We start from the raw sequence: 21,794 nt of genomic DNA on the forward strand, positions 1-21,794 counted from the left end.
AGAGAGAGAGAGAGAGAGAGAGAGAGAGAGAGAGAGAGAGAATAGCCCGTAGGGCAGAGTCAATCCCGCCAGCAAAAATAGGGAAAAAAAGGAGCGATCTCACCTCTTTAGATGTTGGTTTAAGTCCTACAATACATTCCTCAAAAAGGGCGTAAAAGAACAAAGTAATCCATCAACGTGTAGCATTCAATTTATTCCGGACCATTAAAGACGCCGCCTTCCACGTAGAATCATACGTCATCCTCGCCGCCATATTGGATAGGTCAAAGCGGAGAATAAAGATGCCTCATTTATGTGCTGCGTTTAACTGTACCAACAGGTTTACCGTCCAAACGAGATCACATGGGATTACCTTTCACAGGTGAGACTGGAAAAATACTTTTCATTGTATTTGGTCATTATAATGTAATTTTATGAACAGATTTTTCTGACTTTGTGACTAATATGAAGTCTCGCGCATAGTAGTTTACGCGCATGCGTCCTTACTTCTTCTATTGTTCTGGTGTCTCCGAAGGGACCGTCTTACAGCGCCCCTAGAGGTGTGGCATGTGTATTGCATCGTTTTCAGCAAGCGTTGCGTTGCCATATGGACCTGATCTTTTACTGATCGTTGCCCATGTGGACGTGATATTTTTTTAAATAACATCTCGTTGACGTGTGGATGTAGCCATAGACACACAACCATTCACACTCACATTCACACCTACGGTCAATTTAGAGTCACCAGTTAACCTAACCTGCATGTCTTTGGACTGTGGGGGAAACCGGAGCACCCGGAGGAAACCCACGCGGACACGGGGAGAACATGCAAACTCCGCACAGAAAGGCCCTCGCCGGCCACGGGGCTCGAACCCAGGACCTTCCTGCTGTGAGGCGACAGCGCTAACCACTACACCACCGCGCCGCCCATATTTGTGTATGTAAATAATTTATACAGAAGTTTTTCTCCATTTCTTTTTCTGTTTATCTGTAATGATGCTGCTGGAATCTTAATTTCCTTGAGGGAACCCTCCCAAAGGGATCAATAAAGTTTTATCTAATCTAATATCCCCAGCTGGCAACTATGCCATAACTCTGGTAAAATGCAACTGAATTGAATGAAATTGCAATGTGTGTATTACCGACATACAACAAAGAATCCTGTCAAGTTTCGTAAAATTCCTCCAAAAATTGTGAGAGGAGTTGATTTCAGAAGGCGAGTACCCTTCCCGGGACGGACGGACGTCGCCACGACATACTAATCCCCCTTCGGGCAATTCAGAAATTGTGAGAGGAGTTGATTTCAGAAGAACATACACCTTCATGAAATTGTCAAAGTACAAGTTATTTAATGAAGGGTCAAAACTCTGGCAAAACTTTCACAAATGAAATTAATTCGCAATATGCGTATTTGCATCATATAGCAGGGCCTTTTACCAAGCTTTGTGAAATTCTTCCAAAAATTGTGAGAGGAGTTGATGTCAGAAGGAAAAAAAAACACTCATGAAATTGTCAAAGTGTAATTTTGTTAATCAAGGGCTGTAACTCTGGTAAAATGTGACAGAACTGAACGAAATTACAATATGCGTATTACCGACATATAACAATGCCTCGTCAAGTTTCATGAAATTCCTCCACAAATTGTGAGAGGAGGAGTTGATTTCAGAACGCGAGTACCCTTCCCAGGACGGACAGACAGACTTCGTCACGACATAATCCCCCTTCGGGCTTTTCGGCCAGCGGAGGATAAAAACTAACGTTAAAAAAAAACTGACACTGAAATGTTTTATTTCTTACTTATTTTCTCAAGATCAAGAAGGCCTTTATCATCACTGTGCCAAGACACACAATTACAAAAGGTGTCCTCAAATCAAATTGTATCAGTTATAAAACTTTACAAATAAAAACAGAAAATGTACAAACAAAAATACTGGGGGTTTTTCTGAACTTGCCCTGGTTGAAATCCAAATCACATCAGGTAAGAAGCCAAACATTCCTAAAGATGTCTAAAACCTAAAAATCCCTGAAACCTCACTAGCTAACGTTACAAGGTCATATTTCGATCATGTTTTTGGACAGTTACATTCTTTAAAAGCTGGAGGTATTCAAATCTGCCAACCTTTACATAGTTTGTGTAGATGAGTCAATCAACCTATGAATCTGAAAAGGCTGAAAAATTTTCCGTCATGGTAAATGGGGATTTTTTTTTTTTTAAATCCATTATTGTGAAATAAAATCCATCAGTGTGTGCCCTATGTAGTAAATAACTACACAAGCTCTCAAAAAAAACAGGAAGTAGGGTTCACAAGGAAACTGTTTGGCTACGTCTGCCTTTTGCCTCGGTTACAACCGGCCGTACGTGCTCCTACGGCCAGTCTACGTGCAAAAAAACGCAAGAAACGCATGGAGGGTGCGCGTGTGACGTGCTGATTTTCGAGCCGTAGACTGGCCGCAGAGGTTCTTTGTCATGTCAAACAAACTCTACGGGCGCTTACGTTTTTTTTAGGTTGCAAGACAAACTTACGGCCAACGTGCGTCTTTCTCCACGAACAAAAAAAAAAAAAACCCGCAGCGATTTGGGAAACGCCAAAAATCACACGGCCAAAAAAATCGTACATCCGGTTGTGACCTAGGCTTTAAAGAAATGGGCATAAGCCTTAACAATTCAGTTTATAAATCAGCTATCAAAATGTAATGTACCATTTCATCATGGACAATAAATTAAGACACACTGTATAGATGACAGCGGTAAACTTTTCATGCATTTAAATGACAACTAGATTAATTTATTTATACAGTGCCTTTCACCAACCCAAATACAGAGTAATTACAGAGTAATGGCACTATGGAAGGAGAAACAAATCAACCAAAAGAAAAGCATAACAGATAGGAGACACAGGAAAGGAAAAAACAAAATGACAATTTACACAAAACAAAGAGAACAGATTTGTTCAAAGCATTGAAAAAGATAGAACAATCAGTGATCAAGAGAAGATGGATAGCAGAGAGAGAAGAGATAAGGTTTGAGACAAGTCTTGAATTTGGGAAGAGAGAGAGAGAGAGAGAGAGAGAGAGAGAGATGTACAATCCTGAAGACACTGAGGCCAAGTTTACATTAGACCGTATCTGTCTCGTTTTCTTCACGGATGCACTGTCCGTTTACATTAAAACGCCTGGAAACGCAGGGAAACGGGAATCCGCCAGCATCCACGTATTCAATCCAGATCGTGTCTGGTCCGGTGCTGTGTAAACATTGAGAATACGCGGATACGCTGTGCTGAGCTCTAGCTGGCATCGTCATTGGACAATGTCACTGTGACATCCACCTTCCTGATTCGCTGGCGTTGGTCATGTGACGCGACTGCTGAAAAACGGCGCGGACTTCCGCCTTGTATCACCTTTCATTAAAGAGTATAAAAGTATGAAAATACTGCAAATACTGATGCAAATACTGCCCATTGTGTAGTTATGATTGTCTTTAGGCTTGCCATCCTTCCACTTGCAAGTGGTAAGTGGATGGCAAGTGCATGCCCGAGTGCATGCCCGATATGCACTAGGATCACACACACAGCGGCTCAGTCCCGAATCACTGCTCGTGCACTTCACTCGCGCGCTGTGTGAGCTGCGCAGGGCCGGAGTGCGCACCCTCCAGAGGGCACTCGCTGTTCAGGGCGGAGTGATTTGGAGCGCAGGATGCCTGCGGAGCCGAGCGTATCCGTGTATTGGCGTTGCTGTGTGCACGCTAATCGTTTTAAAAACGTTAATCTGATGATCCGCTGATACGGTCTAATGTAAACCCCACCTCAGGGAAAGAATTCTACAGCTTGGGGGCTGCAACCCTAATGGCCCTTTTCCATTACCCTTTTTCAGCTCGCTTCAGCCAGACACGGCTCGCGTTTCGACTACCTCAGAGCAGCACGACTCAGCTCGCTTCAGCCCTACTCAGCACCCAAAACTCGCACAGTTTTGGAGTGGGGCTGAAGTGAGCCAAACCGAGCCGAGTGGGGCTAGGGGCGTGAGGAGACACTCCCCTGTGCACTGATTGGTGAGGAGGAGTGTCCTCACATGCCCACACACGCCCCGCGAGCACGCTGGGATCTGTAAACACCGTAAACCCGGAAAAAGAAGAATTACGAATTACGAGAATTTCTGAAGCCTTATGCGCCTCGCCTCATCTATACGCTCTTGCCAGTATCTGTTGGCGTTGTCGGTGACAACAAGCCACAGCACCAAGACCAGCAGCACTAACGACTCCATGTCCTCCATGTTTATTGTTTACTATCCGGGTCGTGAGACTACCGCTTAAAAGCTCACTGATGTCACTGTTTGCGCTGCCTAACGACATCACGTGACGTCCATCCCACTTTCGCTAACTCCACCCAATGTGTCCACCCACTTCCAGCCAGCACGGTTCAGCGCGGTTGTAGTCGAAATTTAACTCCAACAGCCCCACTCAGCACCGCACGGCTCAGCCCAACTCAGCCGCGTTGGTAATGGAAAAGCGGCATAAATGTCCTGGATCCCATGGTGGATAGCTTAAAGTGCATATCACAGGTAAATTCAGGAGCAAGATCAATGTATTTCTCCTATTTTATTTTAAACTTTGGTCAAATATCTGTAACATTCTGCATTCTCTGCAATTTTTTTCCTTGCGCAATACCAGAAAAATTCAGTTGAAATCAAGCCATTTGAGGTGAATTGGTCCACCTCTGAAAAAACTTGCCATTTGGACTTCCCGAGAAACATTGATTTTCGTGACGTCGCGTGCGGGACGCCTCCCTCTGAATCCTACGTCAGTGCTGGTTTGTTTATGAGAAAACGACCTGGTGGTTTTCTGCAAATTTCTTCAACGTTATCGCGTAATTATTAAAATGGTTAACAGATGTATTGTAGGAGGGTGTAGCAACACCAATCTTGATGGGATTAGTACTCATCGTTTTCCAAAAGACCGGACAATGAGAGAGAAACAGGAGCGCTTGGTGTACACAGGCTGTGCACTGAAACCGTGCAAAGGGACCTCCAACCCATCTGCATCAACGGGGCCCAGGTAGAGAGAGTGGACAATTTCAAATACCTGGGTGTCCACATCTCACAGGACCTCTCTTGGTCCGGTCATACCAACACTTTGGTTAAGAAAGGCCGGCAGCACCTCTACTTCTTAAGGAGACTGAAGGACTTCAAACTCCCACTCAAGGTACTAAGGAACTTTTACTCCTGCACGATTGAGAGTGTCCTGAGTGGGAGCATCACTAACTGGATGGGAAGCACCACCAGGAGAGATCAGCTGGCTCTCAGGAGGGTGGTTCGCTCTGCTGGGAGAACCATCAGGACCACCCTCCCTAACCTACAGGACATTTATTCCAAATGCTGCAGGGACAGAGCCAGGAAGATCGCCAGCGACCCCAGCCACCCAAATAATAAGACTGTTCTTCCTGCTGCCTTCAGGGAGATGTTACCGACAGCTGAACGCCAACACTGAGAGAATGAGGAGAAGCTTCTTCCCTCAGGCCATCAGACTGTTGAACTGTTCATAATGATAAGGTACACTACTATGCACTACTGCACTTTGGACTTTAAGGACTCGTAACCGCACAATCACCACATCTCCACCATGCTTCCACTCATTAATATAGCTTGAGGTTTGTTTGGGGTTTTTTTCCCTCCCCCCCCTTCCCCTTTATTTCTATTGTTTTTAATTTATCTTATCTATATACTTTTATACTCACAACGACCTAAGGTACATAAGAATTTCACTCTAACTACTTGCAATTATAGGTGATAAATAAAACTTGAACTGAAGTTCACGCAGCCCGCTGGCGCTTCCGCAGGTAACGTCACGAATCTGGCTCCAGACTCCCTTGGGATTTTTCCAGACGCGTTTTTTTTTTTTTTCTGCTGTAGACAGATAGCCTTGTGCAAAATTACCCTTCTGGATGTGTGTGTAAATGGGACATTCTTTCATATAAAAAAAACAAAAAACAAAATTGGTCCAGAATATGCACTTGAAATTTGGGGACAGACAACAGACCAGAAGATGAAGATCTGAGACTATGAAATGGGCGAGGAGGGTTGAAGTAATTCCATTAGATATTCAGGAACATAGCCATGAAGTGCTTTAAATGTGAACAGAATAACTTTATACTGAATGTGATATAAAACAGGGAGCCAGTGGAGGATCTGGAAGATAGGGGTGATGTGTGCCGAGCATTTGGTGTGGGTGAGGACTCTGGCTGCAGAGTTCTGTATATATTGACGCCAAGCAATGGACTTGGCTGGAAGACCAGTGAACAAATGCCGCTTTTCCACTACAAACGCGGCTGAGCCGTGCCGTGCTGAGTCGAGCTGAGCGGGGCTGTTGGAGTTGCATTTCGACTACAACCGCGCTGAACCGTGCTGGCTGGAAGTGGGTGGACACATTGGGTGGAGTTAGCGAAAGTGGGTGGACGTCACGTGATGTCGTTAAGCAGCGCAAACAGTGACATCAGTGACAGTGGCGGAACAAGTCAGAGCCGGGCCGGGGGCGGGGCAAATGACCGGGCCCTTTATTAAAGCTTATCATAACATCATTTTAGGCTACAAAATGTCCGCAACTGCGGTGTTTACCAATTTCAACACTACCGGGTGCAACTATGTTATTTAGTACATCAAGTCCTTCAAACGAACATGTAACTCAGAAACAAAAAACATTAGGATACTGTACATGGCTCATAATAAAACATCAATAGCCTATACTGCGCACATTATTTGAAGGGCATACGAATGAGCGCTCAGAGGTTGCAACGGTGACAGGAAGAGTCAGAAATAAAAGGAGGGCGGTGCAAACCTCACTGAATGCACTGTGTTTACCAATTTCAACACTACGGGGTGCAACTATGTTATTTTGTACATTAAATCCTTCAAACGAACATGTAACTCAGAAACAAAAAAACATTAGGTGACATACTGTACATGGGTCATAATCAGTGATGGGAATAACGGCGTTACTAACGGCGTTACTTTTTTTAGTAACGAGTAATCTAACTAATTACTTTTTACATCGTTATAACGCCGTTCCCGTTACTTACAATAAAATACTATGCGTTACTTTATTAAAGCTGTTCTCATCTGGCACGCTGCTCGTTCAGCCTTTCTTTACTCTGCTTTAGTGTGGGGCGGGGAGACACGAGACAACGGCACAGTAAGCCAATCAGAGTAGATTTGGACAACATATGTAGGTAGGCCACGCCTACTGCACTACTGCGCACGCTTTCAATCGGAAGAGCCAGCGATGGCGAGCGGTCAGCCCAGCACTGCGCTTTCACACTGGAAATACAGCCGTTACTTTTCATTACTTGAAATAAAAGGCAAGAGTGTTTACGTGCAATGCACATTATGTCGAGGAACAAAGCGTTTGTCCTCGTCAGTGGCCAGTAATTAGTAACATAATTTTAATAACTGCAAAAATATATTACATTTGATAGATGTCTTATCTCACATTGTCCCACAAAAATATCAATATAGTGTAGATAACGTTACTAACTGGTTCTGTTAAGTGTCCATTTCAGTCATTAAACACATTTAACATTCACTTTTATTATGATTACACTAATTGAATTTGATTTTTTTTTTGGGGGGGGAACAAAATGTAACGGAATAATTACTTTCCCTGGTAATTAGTTACTTTTATGACAAAGTAACTCCGTTACTAACTCAGTTACTTTTTGGGAAAAGTAACTAGTAACTATAACTAATTACTTTTTGAAAGTAACGTGCCCAACACTGGTCATAATAAAACATCAATAGCCTACTGCGCGCATTATTTGAAGGGCATACGACGAGCCTTGCGCTCCACGAACTCGTCCACGATGCTCTGTATGTCACTGATTCAGTGAGCTTTTAAGCGGTAGTCTCACGACCCGAATAGTAAACAATAAACATGGAGGACATGGAGTCGTTAATGTTGCTGGTCTTGGTGCTGTGGCTTGTTGTCACCGACAACGCCAACAGATACTGACTGGCAAGAGCGTATAGATGAGGCGAGGCGCATAAGGCTTCAGAAATTCTCGTAATTCGTAATTCTTCTTCTTCCGGGTTTGCGGTGTTTACAGATCCCAGCGCGCTCGCGGGGCGTGTGTGGGCGTGTGAGGACACTCCTCCTCACCAATCAGTGCACAGGGGAGTGTCTGCTCACGCCCCCAACCTCACTCGGCACGGCTTGGCTCGCTTCAGCCCCACTCCAAAACCGTGCGAGTTTTAGGGGCTAAGCAGGGCTGAAACGAGCTGAGTCGTGCTGGTTTTTGGTAGTCGAAACGCGAGCCGTGTCGGGCTGAAGTGAGCTGAAGCGAGCTGAAGTGAGCTGAAAAAGGGTAGTGGAAAAGGGCCAAAAGTATTACAATAATCTAGTTGTGATGTGATAAAAGCATGGATGAGTGTTTCAGCATCCTTGGTGCCAAGTGCAGGACGGAGACGTGCAAGGTTGTAAAGATGAAAAAAGCCTATTTTAGAGAGGGAGTTTATGATTTTCAAAAGAGAAGGCAAAATCAAAGATAACACGGAGGTTATATACAGTGTGTCACGGTTTAATCACAGTGCTCTCAGTGACTAGATTAAGACTACAATTGGAAGAGGTTTTTGATTTGGTACCAATTAGATGATCAGTTTTACCGGTTTTAAGTTTTAAAAAGTTAGCATTCATCCACAGCCTAAGGTCGTAGATGCATTCAGAGAGGGATGGGGGGTGGGGCAGATGTAGAAGGTCTGCAGCTGATGCAAGTCTGCACTAGCCTGGCAAGCCAGACTAAATGTGAATAGGCAAAAATATTTTTGGCCGCTAGGCGGGTGGGTCTAGTTTACTAGGCTAAGTCTGCACATCATCTGCATAACGATGGCAGATAATTTGGCCCAGGGGTAGCTTGTAGACAATGAACAGAAGAAGACCTAAGACTGAACCCTGTGGGACACCACAACTGACAGATGCCATGAAAGACTTGTACTTGACAATGAAAATAAACTGTTGGCTATCTGTGAGATTAAATAACCAAATTTAAAAAAAAAAGCCAATGACGAGGTATTTAGTCAAAAACAAAACGAATTAAATCAGCAAAGTGAAACTGTAGTGTAATATTTAAATGTGAGTTTCTTCTTCTTCACTGTGTACAGGGTTCCTACAGGTTTCTTCAAGTGAAATTCAAGGTTTTTTCAAGGCTTTTTAAGACCATTTATACACAAATTCAAGACCTAATTTCGCAGCCGATTTCACCGGCAAAGAAACATCTCAAAGTTGTGTTTACTTGTTTCTCAAACAAATGTGAAAATGTGCAAAGGATGATGAATAGTGTAACCTTATTGCATCACAGTACTGAGTACTCACCGTACACCACCACAATACAAAATCACGTAACGTTCAGCAGACCACGTTTTATTAATGACACATTTCATAAGCATTACTTCACTCTCTCAAACAAGATCACTATACACAAACAGACAGTCAACTCCTCAGTGCTGCACTCTTGGCAGCAATCGACTCTTCAAGGACGGGCAGTTCTGCCAACTTCTCTTTGTGGCCTCTTCGCAGGAGGTTGGACCTGGCTATCAAATCAGCTATCTTGCTCCCTGCCTTTGCCTCGGCCTCCTCAGCCAGCCTGTCTGCATCTACTCAGATCTACTCTTGCAGTCGTTACATGAGGGACTACACTAGCAACAGGCTGGCTGGCATTAGCCATGCTAGGTAGTTGGCTAACGTTGACTGCCGCTTTGGCTGGCCGAAAAACACTGGCGATGGAAGGCGTTCGCTGTTTCTCTTTCATACATGCTATGTGTTTTGATGATTTCGCGTGCGATTCTAGCGCCTTCACGCCCATTGTGCAGAGTTTAAACGCCCTTTACACACACAGCAAAACGCCTCGAATACATTGCCATCGACAGGTTTTACCCACTCACGAAATGAAATATGATGCCTCCATGCCTCGTTAAACTTACATTTGCCCATTTTTCCATAGATAGGCCTATATGTAGGCTATAGACTTTTCGGTTATACTTTTAGACTTAATTCTCCAGACTTTCCTTTTACCGCGCGCCAAACAAGTTCAGGGATGTGTGTTCGAAGAATTTTGCCCTCGGGGTGTGCGTGCGATAGCATGGTTCCGCCCACAGCTCCAGTTCCACCACTTATTTACTTACTTAGGCCGCCGGTACATTATTTACCAAAATAATGGCGGTTAAGATATTAAAAAATAATGAGAAATTCTATACAGAATACTGTGCACAGATTTTAAGACCTACACATTTAAATTCAAGGCTTTTTCAAGGCTTTTTAAGGTATTATTTCCAAATTCTTAAATTCAATGCTTTTAAGGCTTTTTAAGACCCTGCGGGAACCCTGTGCGTAACCAGACTTTAATATACAAAAGAGAAGTTTTCAGGATGACATACAACAGAAAGTATGAAAGGTTTTCTCAGGTCACCACTTGCAGGCTTTCGTCTAAACGGGGGAACAGGGGCGCTGCGCCCTCTTACTCTCGGCGTGCGCCCCCTTACCGACTCCGTGAAAACATCCCAGCAACACTACGTGACAATGTGTCTGATCATCAAATACGTTATAATTGCTCCAAAAATATTCCAATCATAGTAGATACACCGCCAGATGGTGCAAAAACAATCCGAATTGGCGTTTCCAGACTGAGGCGCCATGTTGTTTAGTTGTCGTGGCTGCTCTCGCGAGATTTGACATGGGTTACATACAAGGTCAGCTGACTTGTAGCGCGAGATTTCTCGAGACTGAATGACCTTTCACCCACCGGCGCGGGAGCTTTTGACAGAAGTAGTTCGCGAGTTGTTTTTGTTGACACTTGGGCATTTAAAGATGTCATCCCGCGGCACGAAGCGGAAGAAAGCCAAAGACTGTCCGGGGCAGAAGAAGATTAGGCCAAATAAAAAAAAAAAAATAGTGTGTTTCCGGTAACCCGACCGATCGAGAATTTCCGCGTCGAAATTGCCGACCGTAAAGTTTTTATTACAAATTTCCCTCGATATTTTAGTATAAGCGGCGTTAGTTTGTCATAATTTTTTGTTTCAACGCATTCAAGTTGTGAAAGAAACGATAAAAAGTAAAATGTTTCGCCACTTCTATCAGCCCTCCTGCATAAACTGAGCCAAGCCGCCATTTTGAATCCTCATTCAAGGTTGTAATGCAAATTGCTTCCTTTTCAGTATACAAGTGCACTTCCATGGCAGGAAAAAACACTACATTTTGCCGCCTATGTAGTCCCCTATTTATACAAATAGGAGTCATTCAGGATTCAGCCATGTTTTTGCTCAACCCAAGTTCTACAGTAGGTTAGGCTAGGCCGTCTGCTTTTAATGGAAGTAGCCTAGCCTAGGACGTTATTTTCACGTTATTTCTTGATGAGGTGTTTTCACGTTATTACATGAAAATATCATGAAATATCGCTTCCGTAGATCATAACTCGAACTCTCATGATATTTTTTTTTATTCGTTTAAAGATTTAAAACACTTTTATTATGATGTGTGGTATAAAGGATTCTGTGCCAAAATACTATTTTGTAAGATGTTTACTTGTGTTAATTTTTTCGAACAAAATAAAAAAAAAATTAAGGAAAAAAAAAAACCTTTCCTACCTACCGACCTTATTTTAGTATTTCATGTTACCGGAAACACTTTTTTTTTGGGGGGGGGCCTTACTTCTTTCTTTTTCAATGTTGACAGACAATTTGTTACAATTTCCCTCTCAGATAGCCTCAGAATGTCCCATTGGAGCATTTTTCAAAGGCTTTGCACGGCGGGGGGGACAACCGGCACCATCTCCCCCCCCCCCGCTCCCTCGCCATGGTGAGCGCCCTCATACTAAGGCTACGTTTACATTACGTCGAATCAGCGGATCATCAGATTAACGTTCTTAAAACGATTCGCGTTTACATAAAACCGTTAGCCGTGCACACAGCAACACCAATACGCGGATACGCTCGGCTCCGCAGGCATCCTGCGCTCCAAATCACTCCGCCCTGAACAGCGAGTGCCCTCTGGAGGGTGCGCACTCCGGCCCTGCGCAGCTCACAGAGCGCGCGAGTGAAGTGAACAAGCCACGATTCGGGACTGAGCCGCTGTGTGTGAGATCCCAGCGCATATCACTTATTACTTGCAAGTGGAAGGATGGCAAGCCTAAAGACAATCATAACTACACAATGGGCAGTATTTGCATCAGTATTTGCAGTATTTTCATACTTTTATACTCTTTAATGAAAGGTGATACAAGGCGGAAGTCTGCGCCGTTTTTCAGCAGTCGCGTCACATGACCAACGCCAGCGAATCAGGAAGGTGGATGTCACAGTGACGTTGTCCAATGAGACGCCAGCTAGAGCTCAGCACAGCGTATTCGCGTATTCTCAATGTTTACACAGCACCGGAGCTGATACGATCTAGATTGAATACGTGGACGCTGGCGGATTCCCGTTTCCCCGCTTTTTCAGGGGGGTTAATGTAAACGGACAGTGCATCCGCGAAGAAAACGAGACAGATACAGTCTAGTGTAAACGTAGCCAGAATTTTTCTAGAAAAAACCCTGACTTGTACAGTAAATCAATCTCAGATATTCTGACACAAAAGATGTCCATTGCAATTGACTAATATTTATTTTAATATTTATTTGAAGAGAACATCCTGTAAACTGTATCTGCAGTTTAACAACAGTAAAGAACAAGACATCAGTTAAACACCATGTTAAAGAGTCACCTACATTTCACATAGCTGCACCAACCATCAGTACCATATGGCAGAACAAATGGATCAGTACGAATGCATCAAAAAGCACTCCAGCCACGACAAACAACTTGAGTGGCTCTGAATGGGCCGATTCATCACGAAGTGACTTAATTAGCATACTGCTAGCCATTTTCATGGCGAGAACACCCACACAGAAACGTCTCACACAGAAAGGCCACAAACCGAACAACAACAAAATACTCTTCCAGATTTGCTACTATCACACTTTTTCTGTCTCTCTGTCTCGCAGCACACTTGGTCTTAAATAATGAGAATAATTTGAGACAAACTTAAATATTATCTGACCGACTGTGCTTCGAAATTTAGAAAATCACTCAATGCTGTTACCACAAATCATATGGAAGTGCTGGGATAAGTCAGACACGTGTGAAGTTCACCAGTATGTGTATAAAGAAAAGTTGAAATTTGAAGCCTTATTTAAGCCACTGTAAACATTTCCACCCAGTAAGACATGAGCAGACATGGGCTGCATTACAACACAAACTGAAAGCTCAGCTTTAGTGATACTTCTGTCTACAGATTACACAGGGGTGCATTTGTTTTGTTTTTTCATGAAATCCAGAGCAGTTTTCACTGAACAGGCCAACATCTGGCTCTCTCTTATCACCAGATAACTGGGTAATTGATTAAGGCAAGTAAATAAAAAGATACGTAAGGAAACACACAGCCTTACATCAGTGTATATAATATTTTTTGTATCTTGCCATGTACAACACTGGAAAATGACAGGAACCCATTTCTGCACCGTCACTGATATGGAGAAAAAAAAAATCCAAGAAGCCTTGATTTTATACAAAGAATCCCTGAAATTATGGATCAGAAAATAGGCTCCAACAGGACTACATATAAGGCAACACGGTGGCGTCGTGGTTAGCACTGTCGCCTCACAGCAAGAAGGTCCGGGTTCGAGCCCCGTGACCGGCGAGGGCCTTTCTGTGTGGAGTTTGCATGTTCTCCCCGTGTCCGTGTGGGTTTCCTCCAGGTGCTCCGGTTTCCCCCACAGTCCAAAGACATGCAGGTTAGGTTAACTGGTGGCTCTAAATTGACCGTAGGTGTGAATGTGAGTGTGAATGATTGTCTGTGTCTACAGTGGGGCAAAAAAGTATTTAGTCAGCCACCAATTGTGCAAGTTCTCCCACTTAAAAAGATGAGAGAGGCCTATAATTTTCATCATAGGTCCACTTCAACTATGAGAGACAGAATGGGGGGAAAGAATCCAGGAAATCACATTGTAGGATTTTTAATGAATTAATTGGTAAATTCCTCGGTAAAATAAGTATTTGGTCACCTACAAACAAGCAAGATTTCTGGCTCTCACAGACCTGTAACAACTTCTTTAAGAGGCTCCTCTGTCCTCCACTCGTTACCTGTATTAATGGCACCTGTTTGAACTCGTTATCAGTATAAAAGACACCTGTCCACAACCTCAAACAGTCACACTCCAAACTCCACTATGGCCAAGACCAAAGAGCTGTCAAAGGACACCAGGAACAAAATTGTAGACCTGCACCAGGCTGGGAAGACTGAATCTGCAATAGGTAAGCAGCTTGGTGTGAAGAAATCAACTGTGGGAGCAATTATTAGAAAATGGAAGACATATAAGACCACTGATAATCTCCCTCGATCTGGGGCTCCACGCAAGATCTCACCCCGTGGGGTCAAAATGATCACAAGAACGGTGAGCAAAAATCCCAGAACCACACGGGGGGACCTAGTGAATGACCTGCAGAGAGCTGGGACCAAAGTAACAAAGGCTACCATCAGTAACACACTACGCCGCCAGGGACTCAAATCCTGCAGTGCCAGACGTGTCCCCCTGCTTAAGCCAGTACATGTCCAGGCCCGTCTGAAGTTTGCTAGAGAGCATTTGGATGATCCAGAAGAGGATTGGGAGAATGTCATATGGTCAGATGAAACCAAAATAGAACTTTTTGGTAAAAACTCAACTTGTCGTGTTTGGAGGAGAAAGAATGCTGAGTTGCATCCAAAGAACACCATACCTACTGTGAAGCATGGGGGTGGAAACATCATGCTTTGGGGCTGTTTTTCTGCAAAGGGACCAGGAAGACTGATCCGTGTAAAGGAAAGAATGAATGGGGCCATGTATCGTGAGATTTTGAGTGAAAACCTCCTTCCATCAGCAAGGGCATTGAAGATGAAACATGGCTGGGTCTTTCAGCATGACAATGATCCCAAACACACCGCCCGGGCAACGAAGGAGTGGCTTCGTAAGAAGCATTTCAAGGTCCTGGAGTGGCCTAGCCAGTCTCCAGATCTCAACCCCATAGAAAATCTTTGGAGGGAATTGAAAGTCCATGTTGCCCAGCGACAGCCCCAAAACATCACTGCTCTAGAGGAGATCTGCATGGAGGAATGGGCCAAAATACCAGCAACAGTGTGTGAAAACTTACAGAAAACGTTTGACCTCTCTCATTGCCAACAAAGGATATATAATGAAGTATTGAGATGAACTTTTGTTATTGACCAAATACTTATTTTCCACCATAATTTGCAAATAAACTCTTTAAAAATCAGACAATGTGGATTTTCTGGATTTCTTTTTCTCATTCTGTCTCTCATAGTTGAGGTATACCTATGATGAAAATTACAGGCCTCTCTCATCTTTTTAAGTGGGAGAACTTGCACAATTGGTGACTGACTAAATACTTTTTTGCCCCACTGTATGTGTCAGCCCTGTGATGACCTGGCGACTTGTCCAGGGTGTACCCCACCTTTCGCCTGTAGTCAGCTGGGATAGGCTCCAGCTTGCCTGCGACCCCTGTAGAGATACGTGTTTGTTTATTTACATTTTATGGATGACTAAGATGGATACCAGTGGTACTTTAAAGTATAGACTTTGGACCGAGAAGATTGCTATTATCATGTGTAGATTATTTGATAAGCCACAACCATAAGCCCTTTTGATAATCATTTTCTGTATCAAGTCTATAAAGAGTGCCATAAAAGTTAGACATCAGTTATGGGGGTTTTGGGTTTGTTTGTTTCCTTCCTTTTTGGCAAGGAGATGAGGGACCAATCAAAGACAATAACTGATTCATCCATTTCATGGATGTACTCAAATAAACATGTTGAATGGAATACAACAGTAAACCTTAATAAACCATTAGTAAAATCTGTTATATGAATTCAGATTTTTGTATTTATTTATTGTATGAAATTGATGTGGAATATACTGCGCATTCAAGACAACTGTCCCAGGTTTCTAAGAGCTGCTTCTGAGCCCAGCATGCATCATGTACTGTTATGTCTCAATAATGGGTTTGTGTTTTTATGTGATATTGTTATTCTTGGGGCGGCATGGTGGTGTAGCGGTTAGCACTGTTGCCTCACAGCAAGGAGGTCAGGGTTCGAGCCCAGCGGCCGGCGAGGGCCTTTCTGTGTGGAGTTTGCATGTTCTCCCCGTGTGTTTCCTCCGGGTGCTCCGGTTTCCCCCACAGTCCAAAAGACATGCAGGTTAGGTTAACTGGTGACTCTAAATTGACCGTAGGCGTGAATGTGAGTGTGAATGGTTGTGTGTCTCTATGCGTCAACCCTGCACACTTGTCCAGAGCGTACCCCACCTCTTGCCCATAGTCAGCTGGGATAGGCTCCAGCTTGCCCACGACTCTGCACGGGATAAGCGGTTACAGATAACGGACAAAAGACTACATGTGTGTGGCGGCCGAGAAACCCCTTCAGATAGTCAAATTTGGATCAATTTGGACAAGTTTTAAAAGCTACATGTCTTCCTGAACTTATACACATTTCTCTTGATAGATATCAACCAGAAGTAAAAGTTACAAAATTTTAAAATCTGCTTACCCCCAAAATGAGAAAATCACTTTTTGGGAGAGTCATTCTAACTCTACAGAAAGATGTCCCACTCACCGTTACATTTATAACCTACTCATTTGGGGGGTGGGGAGACACACCAACTCATTTTAAACAATTACAACTTTACATTCGGAAGGCACCTGAATGGTGCAATGGAAATGCCAGTGAAAACTATGGTACTCTCACGAAAAAGGCCATGCTCCCTCACTAGAAGGGATTGCAGACAATCACTACACTGTCAAATCATAGAGACGCTAGCCAATCGAGGGTGTCTGTGAGCTCATGTATGTGGAAGACGGCTGATTACACACTTGGAGAAATGCACAATGCTACCCTGTGATGCAGCATGAGCAGGAATTTGAAAAGATGTGGCTGTTTGGCTTCATGTGTCTCAAAGGAAGCATGCTAGCCTTCACCCTGATATTGGACGTGGGAAGTCGGACCTAAGAACGATATAAATTTTTCAACCTTGGTGCATTCCTACTACAACCCCGATTCCAAAAAAGTTGGGACAAAGTACAAACTGTAAATAAAAACGGAATGCAATAATTTACAAATCTCAAAAACTGATATTGTATTCACAGTAGAACATAGACATGTCAAATGTCGAAAGTGAGACATTTTGAAATTTCATGCCAAATAATGGCTCATTTGAAATTTCATGACAGCAACACATCTCAAAAAAGTTGGGACAGGGGCAATAAGAGGCCGGAAAAGTTAAAGGTACAAAAAAGGAACAGCTGGAGGACCAAACTGCAACTCATTAGGTCAATTGGCAATAGGCCATTAACATGACTGGGTATAAAAAGAGCATCTTGGAGTGGCAGCGGCTCTCAGAAGTAAAGATGGGAAGAGGATCACCAATCCCCCGAATTCTGCGCCGACAAATAGTGGAGCAATATTAGAAAGGAGTTCAACAGTGCAAAACTGCAAAGAGTTTGAACATATCATCATCTACAGTGCATAATATCATCAAAAGATTCAGAGAATCTGGAAGAATCTCTGTGCGTAAGGGTCAAGGCCGGAAAACCATACTGGGTGCCCGTGATCTTCAGGCCCTTAGACGGCACTGCATCACATACAGGCATGCTTCTGTATTGGAAATCACAAAATGGGCTCAGGAATATTTCCAGAGAACATTATCTGTGAACACTATTCACCGTGCCATCCGCCGTTGCCAGCTAAAACTCTATAGTTCAAAGAAGCAGCCGTATCTAAACATGATCCAGAAGCGCAGATGTCTTCTCTGGGCCAAGGCTCATTTAAAATGGACTGTGGCAAAGTGGAAAACTGTTCTGTGGTCAGACGAATCAAAATTTGAAGTTCTTTATGGAAATCAGGGACGCCGTGTCATTCGGACTAAAGAGGAGAAGGACGACCCAAGTTGTCATCAGCGCTCGGTTCAGAAGCCTGCATCTCTGATGGTATGGGGTTGCATTAGGTGCGTGTGGCATGGGCAGCTTACACATCTGGAAAGACACCATCAATGCTGAAAGGTATATCCAGGTTCTAGAGCAACATATGCTCCCATCCAGACGACGTCTCTTTCAGGGAAGACCTTGCATTTTCCAACATGACAATGCCAAACCACATACTGCATCAATTACAGCATCATGGCTGTGTAGAAGAAGGGTCCGGGTACTGAACTGGCCAGCCTGCAGTCCAGATCTTTCATCCATAGAAAACATTTGGCGCATCATAAAACGGAAGATACGACAAAAAAAAGACCTAAGACAGTTGAGGAACTAGAATCCGACATTAGACAAGAATGGGTTAACATTCCTATCCCTAAACTTGAGCAACTTGTCTCCTCAGTCCCCAGACGTTTACAGACTGTTGTAAAGAGAAAAGGGGATGTCTCACAGTGGTAAACATGGCCTTGTCCCAACTTTGAGATGTGTTGTTGTCATGAAATTTAAAATCACCTAATTTTTCTCTTTAAATGATACATTTTCTCAGTTTAAACATTTGATGTGTCATCTATGTTCTATTCTGAATAAAATATGGAATTTTGAAACTTCCACATCAGTGCATTCCGTTTTTATTTACAATTTGTACTTTGTCCCAACTTTTTTTGGAATCGGGGTTGTATAAAATAAGGGGGAAAAAAAAAACAGACACCAAAAGGTCACTGGTTCGATTCCCTGGACCAGCAGGACTGGCTGAAGTGCCCTTGAGCAAGGCACCTAACCCCCAACAGTTCCGACAAGAGTGGTGGCGTACCTTGTGTCTGATTAGCCATAGAAAAACTGATGTGATTATCAGTTTGGGTGGTGCCCGACCGAAATGAAAAACAAAACGTTTTCCATCTCAAAACAGTGAACTGTGAGTGCTTCTGAGTGGCACAACAGGAAAAGCGTGCACTCGATCACCTGGAGGTCGCAAGTTTGAATCCTGGTGATGTCGTAGCTGGGAGTCCAAGAGAGCAAACACTGGCCATGGCCTACATTTGACTTCTCAGAAGTCGGAAGATGGAGCTTAACCTGATTCAGCAAGTTGTGACTAAACTTCTTTTTATTAATGCCTTCACTGCTTTTACACACTTGTAAATTGTGTCTGTTGTTACCTGTTCAGCACAGTTAAGCCCCCTGCTATGTTTTGACAATTTGACTTTGGAGGAACATTGCATACAAGGTAAGGTTATAAAGTAGCCTCAATAAAAACCATTTACATTAAAAACATGCACATCTTAAAGTAGAGATAAAGTATATTATTTAATTATATTCAAAAATAAACCTATTTTTGGTCAAAACATGATTTGAATTCAGACATAATGAAATGGGACTGGTTTTCCACCATGTACACGTTCACTGTTCGACCAAGGATTCTTTCATCATCTCTCTGGCTGTTGTATGCAGCTGTTATTCTTTCCCCCCCCCCCGGGTATATTTTGTTTATGTTACATGAAAAATATATTTGTCCTTGTCTACCTTTATTTTCTTTAGATCGCCACACCATTTGATTTAGTCTTTCAATTCCAGCCTACACATCCGCATGAAAAGAGGAAGCTGAAAATATGTAAAAAATTAGTCATCGTAAAAAAATCTAGAAATAACAAAAGTTGCAGTGACCGAGTTCGCAGTAAGCTGCTAACTTAAGGCATGATTCAGCTCTCAGCCCTGTGATGACCTGGCGACTTGTCCAGGGTGTACCCCGCCTTTCGCCTGTAGTCAGCTGGGATAGGCTCCAGCTTGCCTGCGACCCTGTAGAACAGGATAAAGCGGCTAGAGATAATGAGATGACATGAGATGTACAATTCATTAATGCAGATACAGGGGGAAAAATAAATTTAACAAAAGCTATTAATCATTCAGTATGCCTTAAAATATTAAAGTGCAGCACACTGTCACTCTGTACACATCTGTAAGAACACAAAAATGCTGGACTGCCATATACAATAAGCCATAAAGCAGTACATCCCTTCCTCAGGGGCTTACCTGTACCAGACTTGGCATTAGCAACAGTCATTATTTCTAGACCTTCGGTCGAGTCACAGCTTAAACAAAACTTGTGGGAGTCTTCAGAATGAGATCAGCACACTTAGAGGACTGGAAGGAGACAAAACCTCTACATGAGCAAAGGTATATTTACAGAAGTGAACATTGTTACAGTAAGGTAAAGCATATTGTTTACTACAGGCCTACACTTGGCATCATAAGAAAACACTAAGAAATCATAACTACACTTTTATTACTTGTACAAGTGTACAAGGAATTTGTCTTGGTGTTGGAGTCAACAACATCAAATTTGTTCATTCAATATAGTATAATTTACAAAACACGCAATCATTTACAGCAGTGTTTCTCAACCACTGGGCTGCAGCCCATTAGCGGGCCGCGAAGCGCTACCTAGTGGACCGCAAATTCCCCCGAGTTGAAGCTAATTTTCACAACCCCGATTCCAAAAAAGTTGGGACAAAGTACAAATTGTAAATAAAAACGGAATGCAATGATGGTGAAGTTTCCAAATTCCATATTTTATTCAGAATAGAGCATAGATGACACAGCAAATGTTTAAACTGAGAAAATGCATCATCTCATCTCATCTCATTATCTGTAGCCGCTTTATCCTGTCCTACAGGGTTGCAGGCAAGCTGGAGCCTATCCCAGCTGACTACGGGCGAGAGGCGGGGTACACCCTGGACAAGTTGCCAGGTCATCACAGGGCTGACACATAGACACAGACAACCATTCACACTCACACCTACGGTCAATTTAGAGTCACCAGTTAACCCAACCTGCATGTCTTTGGACTGTGGGGGAAACCGGAGCACCCGGAGGAAACCCACGCGGACACGGGGAGAACATGCAAACTCCGCACAGAAAGGCCCTCGCCGGCCACGGGGCTCGAACCCAGACCTTCTTGCTGTGAGGCGACAGCGCTAACCACTACACCACCGTGCCGCCCAAAATTTATCATTTAAAGAGAAAAATTAGGTGATTTTAAATTTCATGACAACACCACATCTCAAAAAAGTTGGGACAAGGCCATGTTTACCACTGTGAGACATCCCCTTTTCTCTTTACAACAGTCTGTAAACGTCTGGGGACTGAGGAGACAAGTTGCTCAAGTTTAGGGATAGGAATGTTAACCCATTCTTGTCTAATGTAGGATTCTAGTTGCTCAACTGTCTTAGGTCTTTTTTGTCGTATCTTCCATTTTATGATGCGCCAAATGTTTTCTATGGGTGAAAGATCTGGACTGCAGGCTGGCCAGTTCAGTACCCGGACCCTTCTTCTACACAGCCATGATGCTGTAATTGATGCAGTATGTGGTTTGGCATTGTCATGTTGGAAAATGCAAGGTCTTCCCTGAAAGAGATGTCGTCTGGATGGGAGCATATGTTGCTCTAGAACCTGGATATGCCTTTCAGCATTGATGGTGTCTTTCCAGATGTGTAAGCTGCCCATGCCACACGCACTAATGCAACCCCATACCATCAGAGATGCAGGCTTCTGAACTGAGCACTGATAACAACTTGGGTCGTCCTTCTCCTCTTTAGTCCGAATGACACGGCGTCCTTGATTTCCATAAAGAACTTCAAATTTTGATTCGTCTGACCACAGAACAGTTTTCCACTTTGCCACAGTCCATTTTAAATGCGCCTTGGCCCAGAGAAGACGTCTGCGCTTCTGGATCATGTTTAGATACGGCTTCTTCTTTGAACTATAGAGTTTTAGCTGGCAACGGCGGATGGCACGGT

General features: G+C 43.4%; 1 protein-coding gene across 3 annotated transcripts in view; it reads right to left on the reverse strand.

Annotated features, from left to right (window-relative positions):
• Positions 1-21,794, reverse strand: part of pals2a (protein associated with LIN7 2, MAGUK p55 family member a) — an 81,006-nt gene that overhangs the window by 28,564 nt on the left and 30,648 nt on the right. For 2 of the 3 annotated variants that reach the window (XM_060921837.1, XM_060921838.1), the window contains exon 2: positions 20,029-20,139. The exons of the other annotated variant lie outside the window; for it this stretch is intronic. In XM_060921837.1, coding sequence (XP_060777820.1) covers positions 20,029-20,059 — 31 coding nt within the window. In that variant the 5' untranslated portion in view covers positions 20,060-20,139. The remainder of the gene's footprint in view (positions 1-20,028; positions 20,140-21,794) is intronic. 3 annotated transcript variants of the gene reach the window in all.

Source organism: Neoarius graeffei, chromosome 5, assembly GCF_027579695.1.
Source record: "Neoarius graeffei isolate fNeoGra1 chromosome 5, fNeoGra1.pri, whole genome shotgun sequence".
Classification (NCBI taxonomy): Eukaryota; Metazoa; Chordata; class Actinopteri; order Siluriformes; family Ariidae; genus Neoarius; species Neoarius graeffei.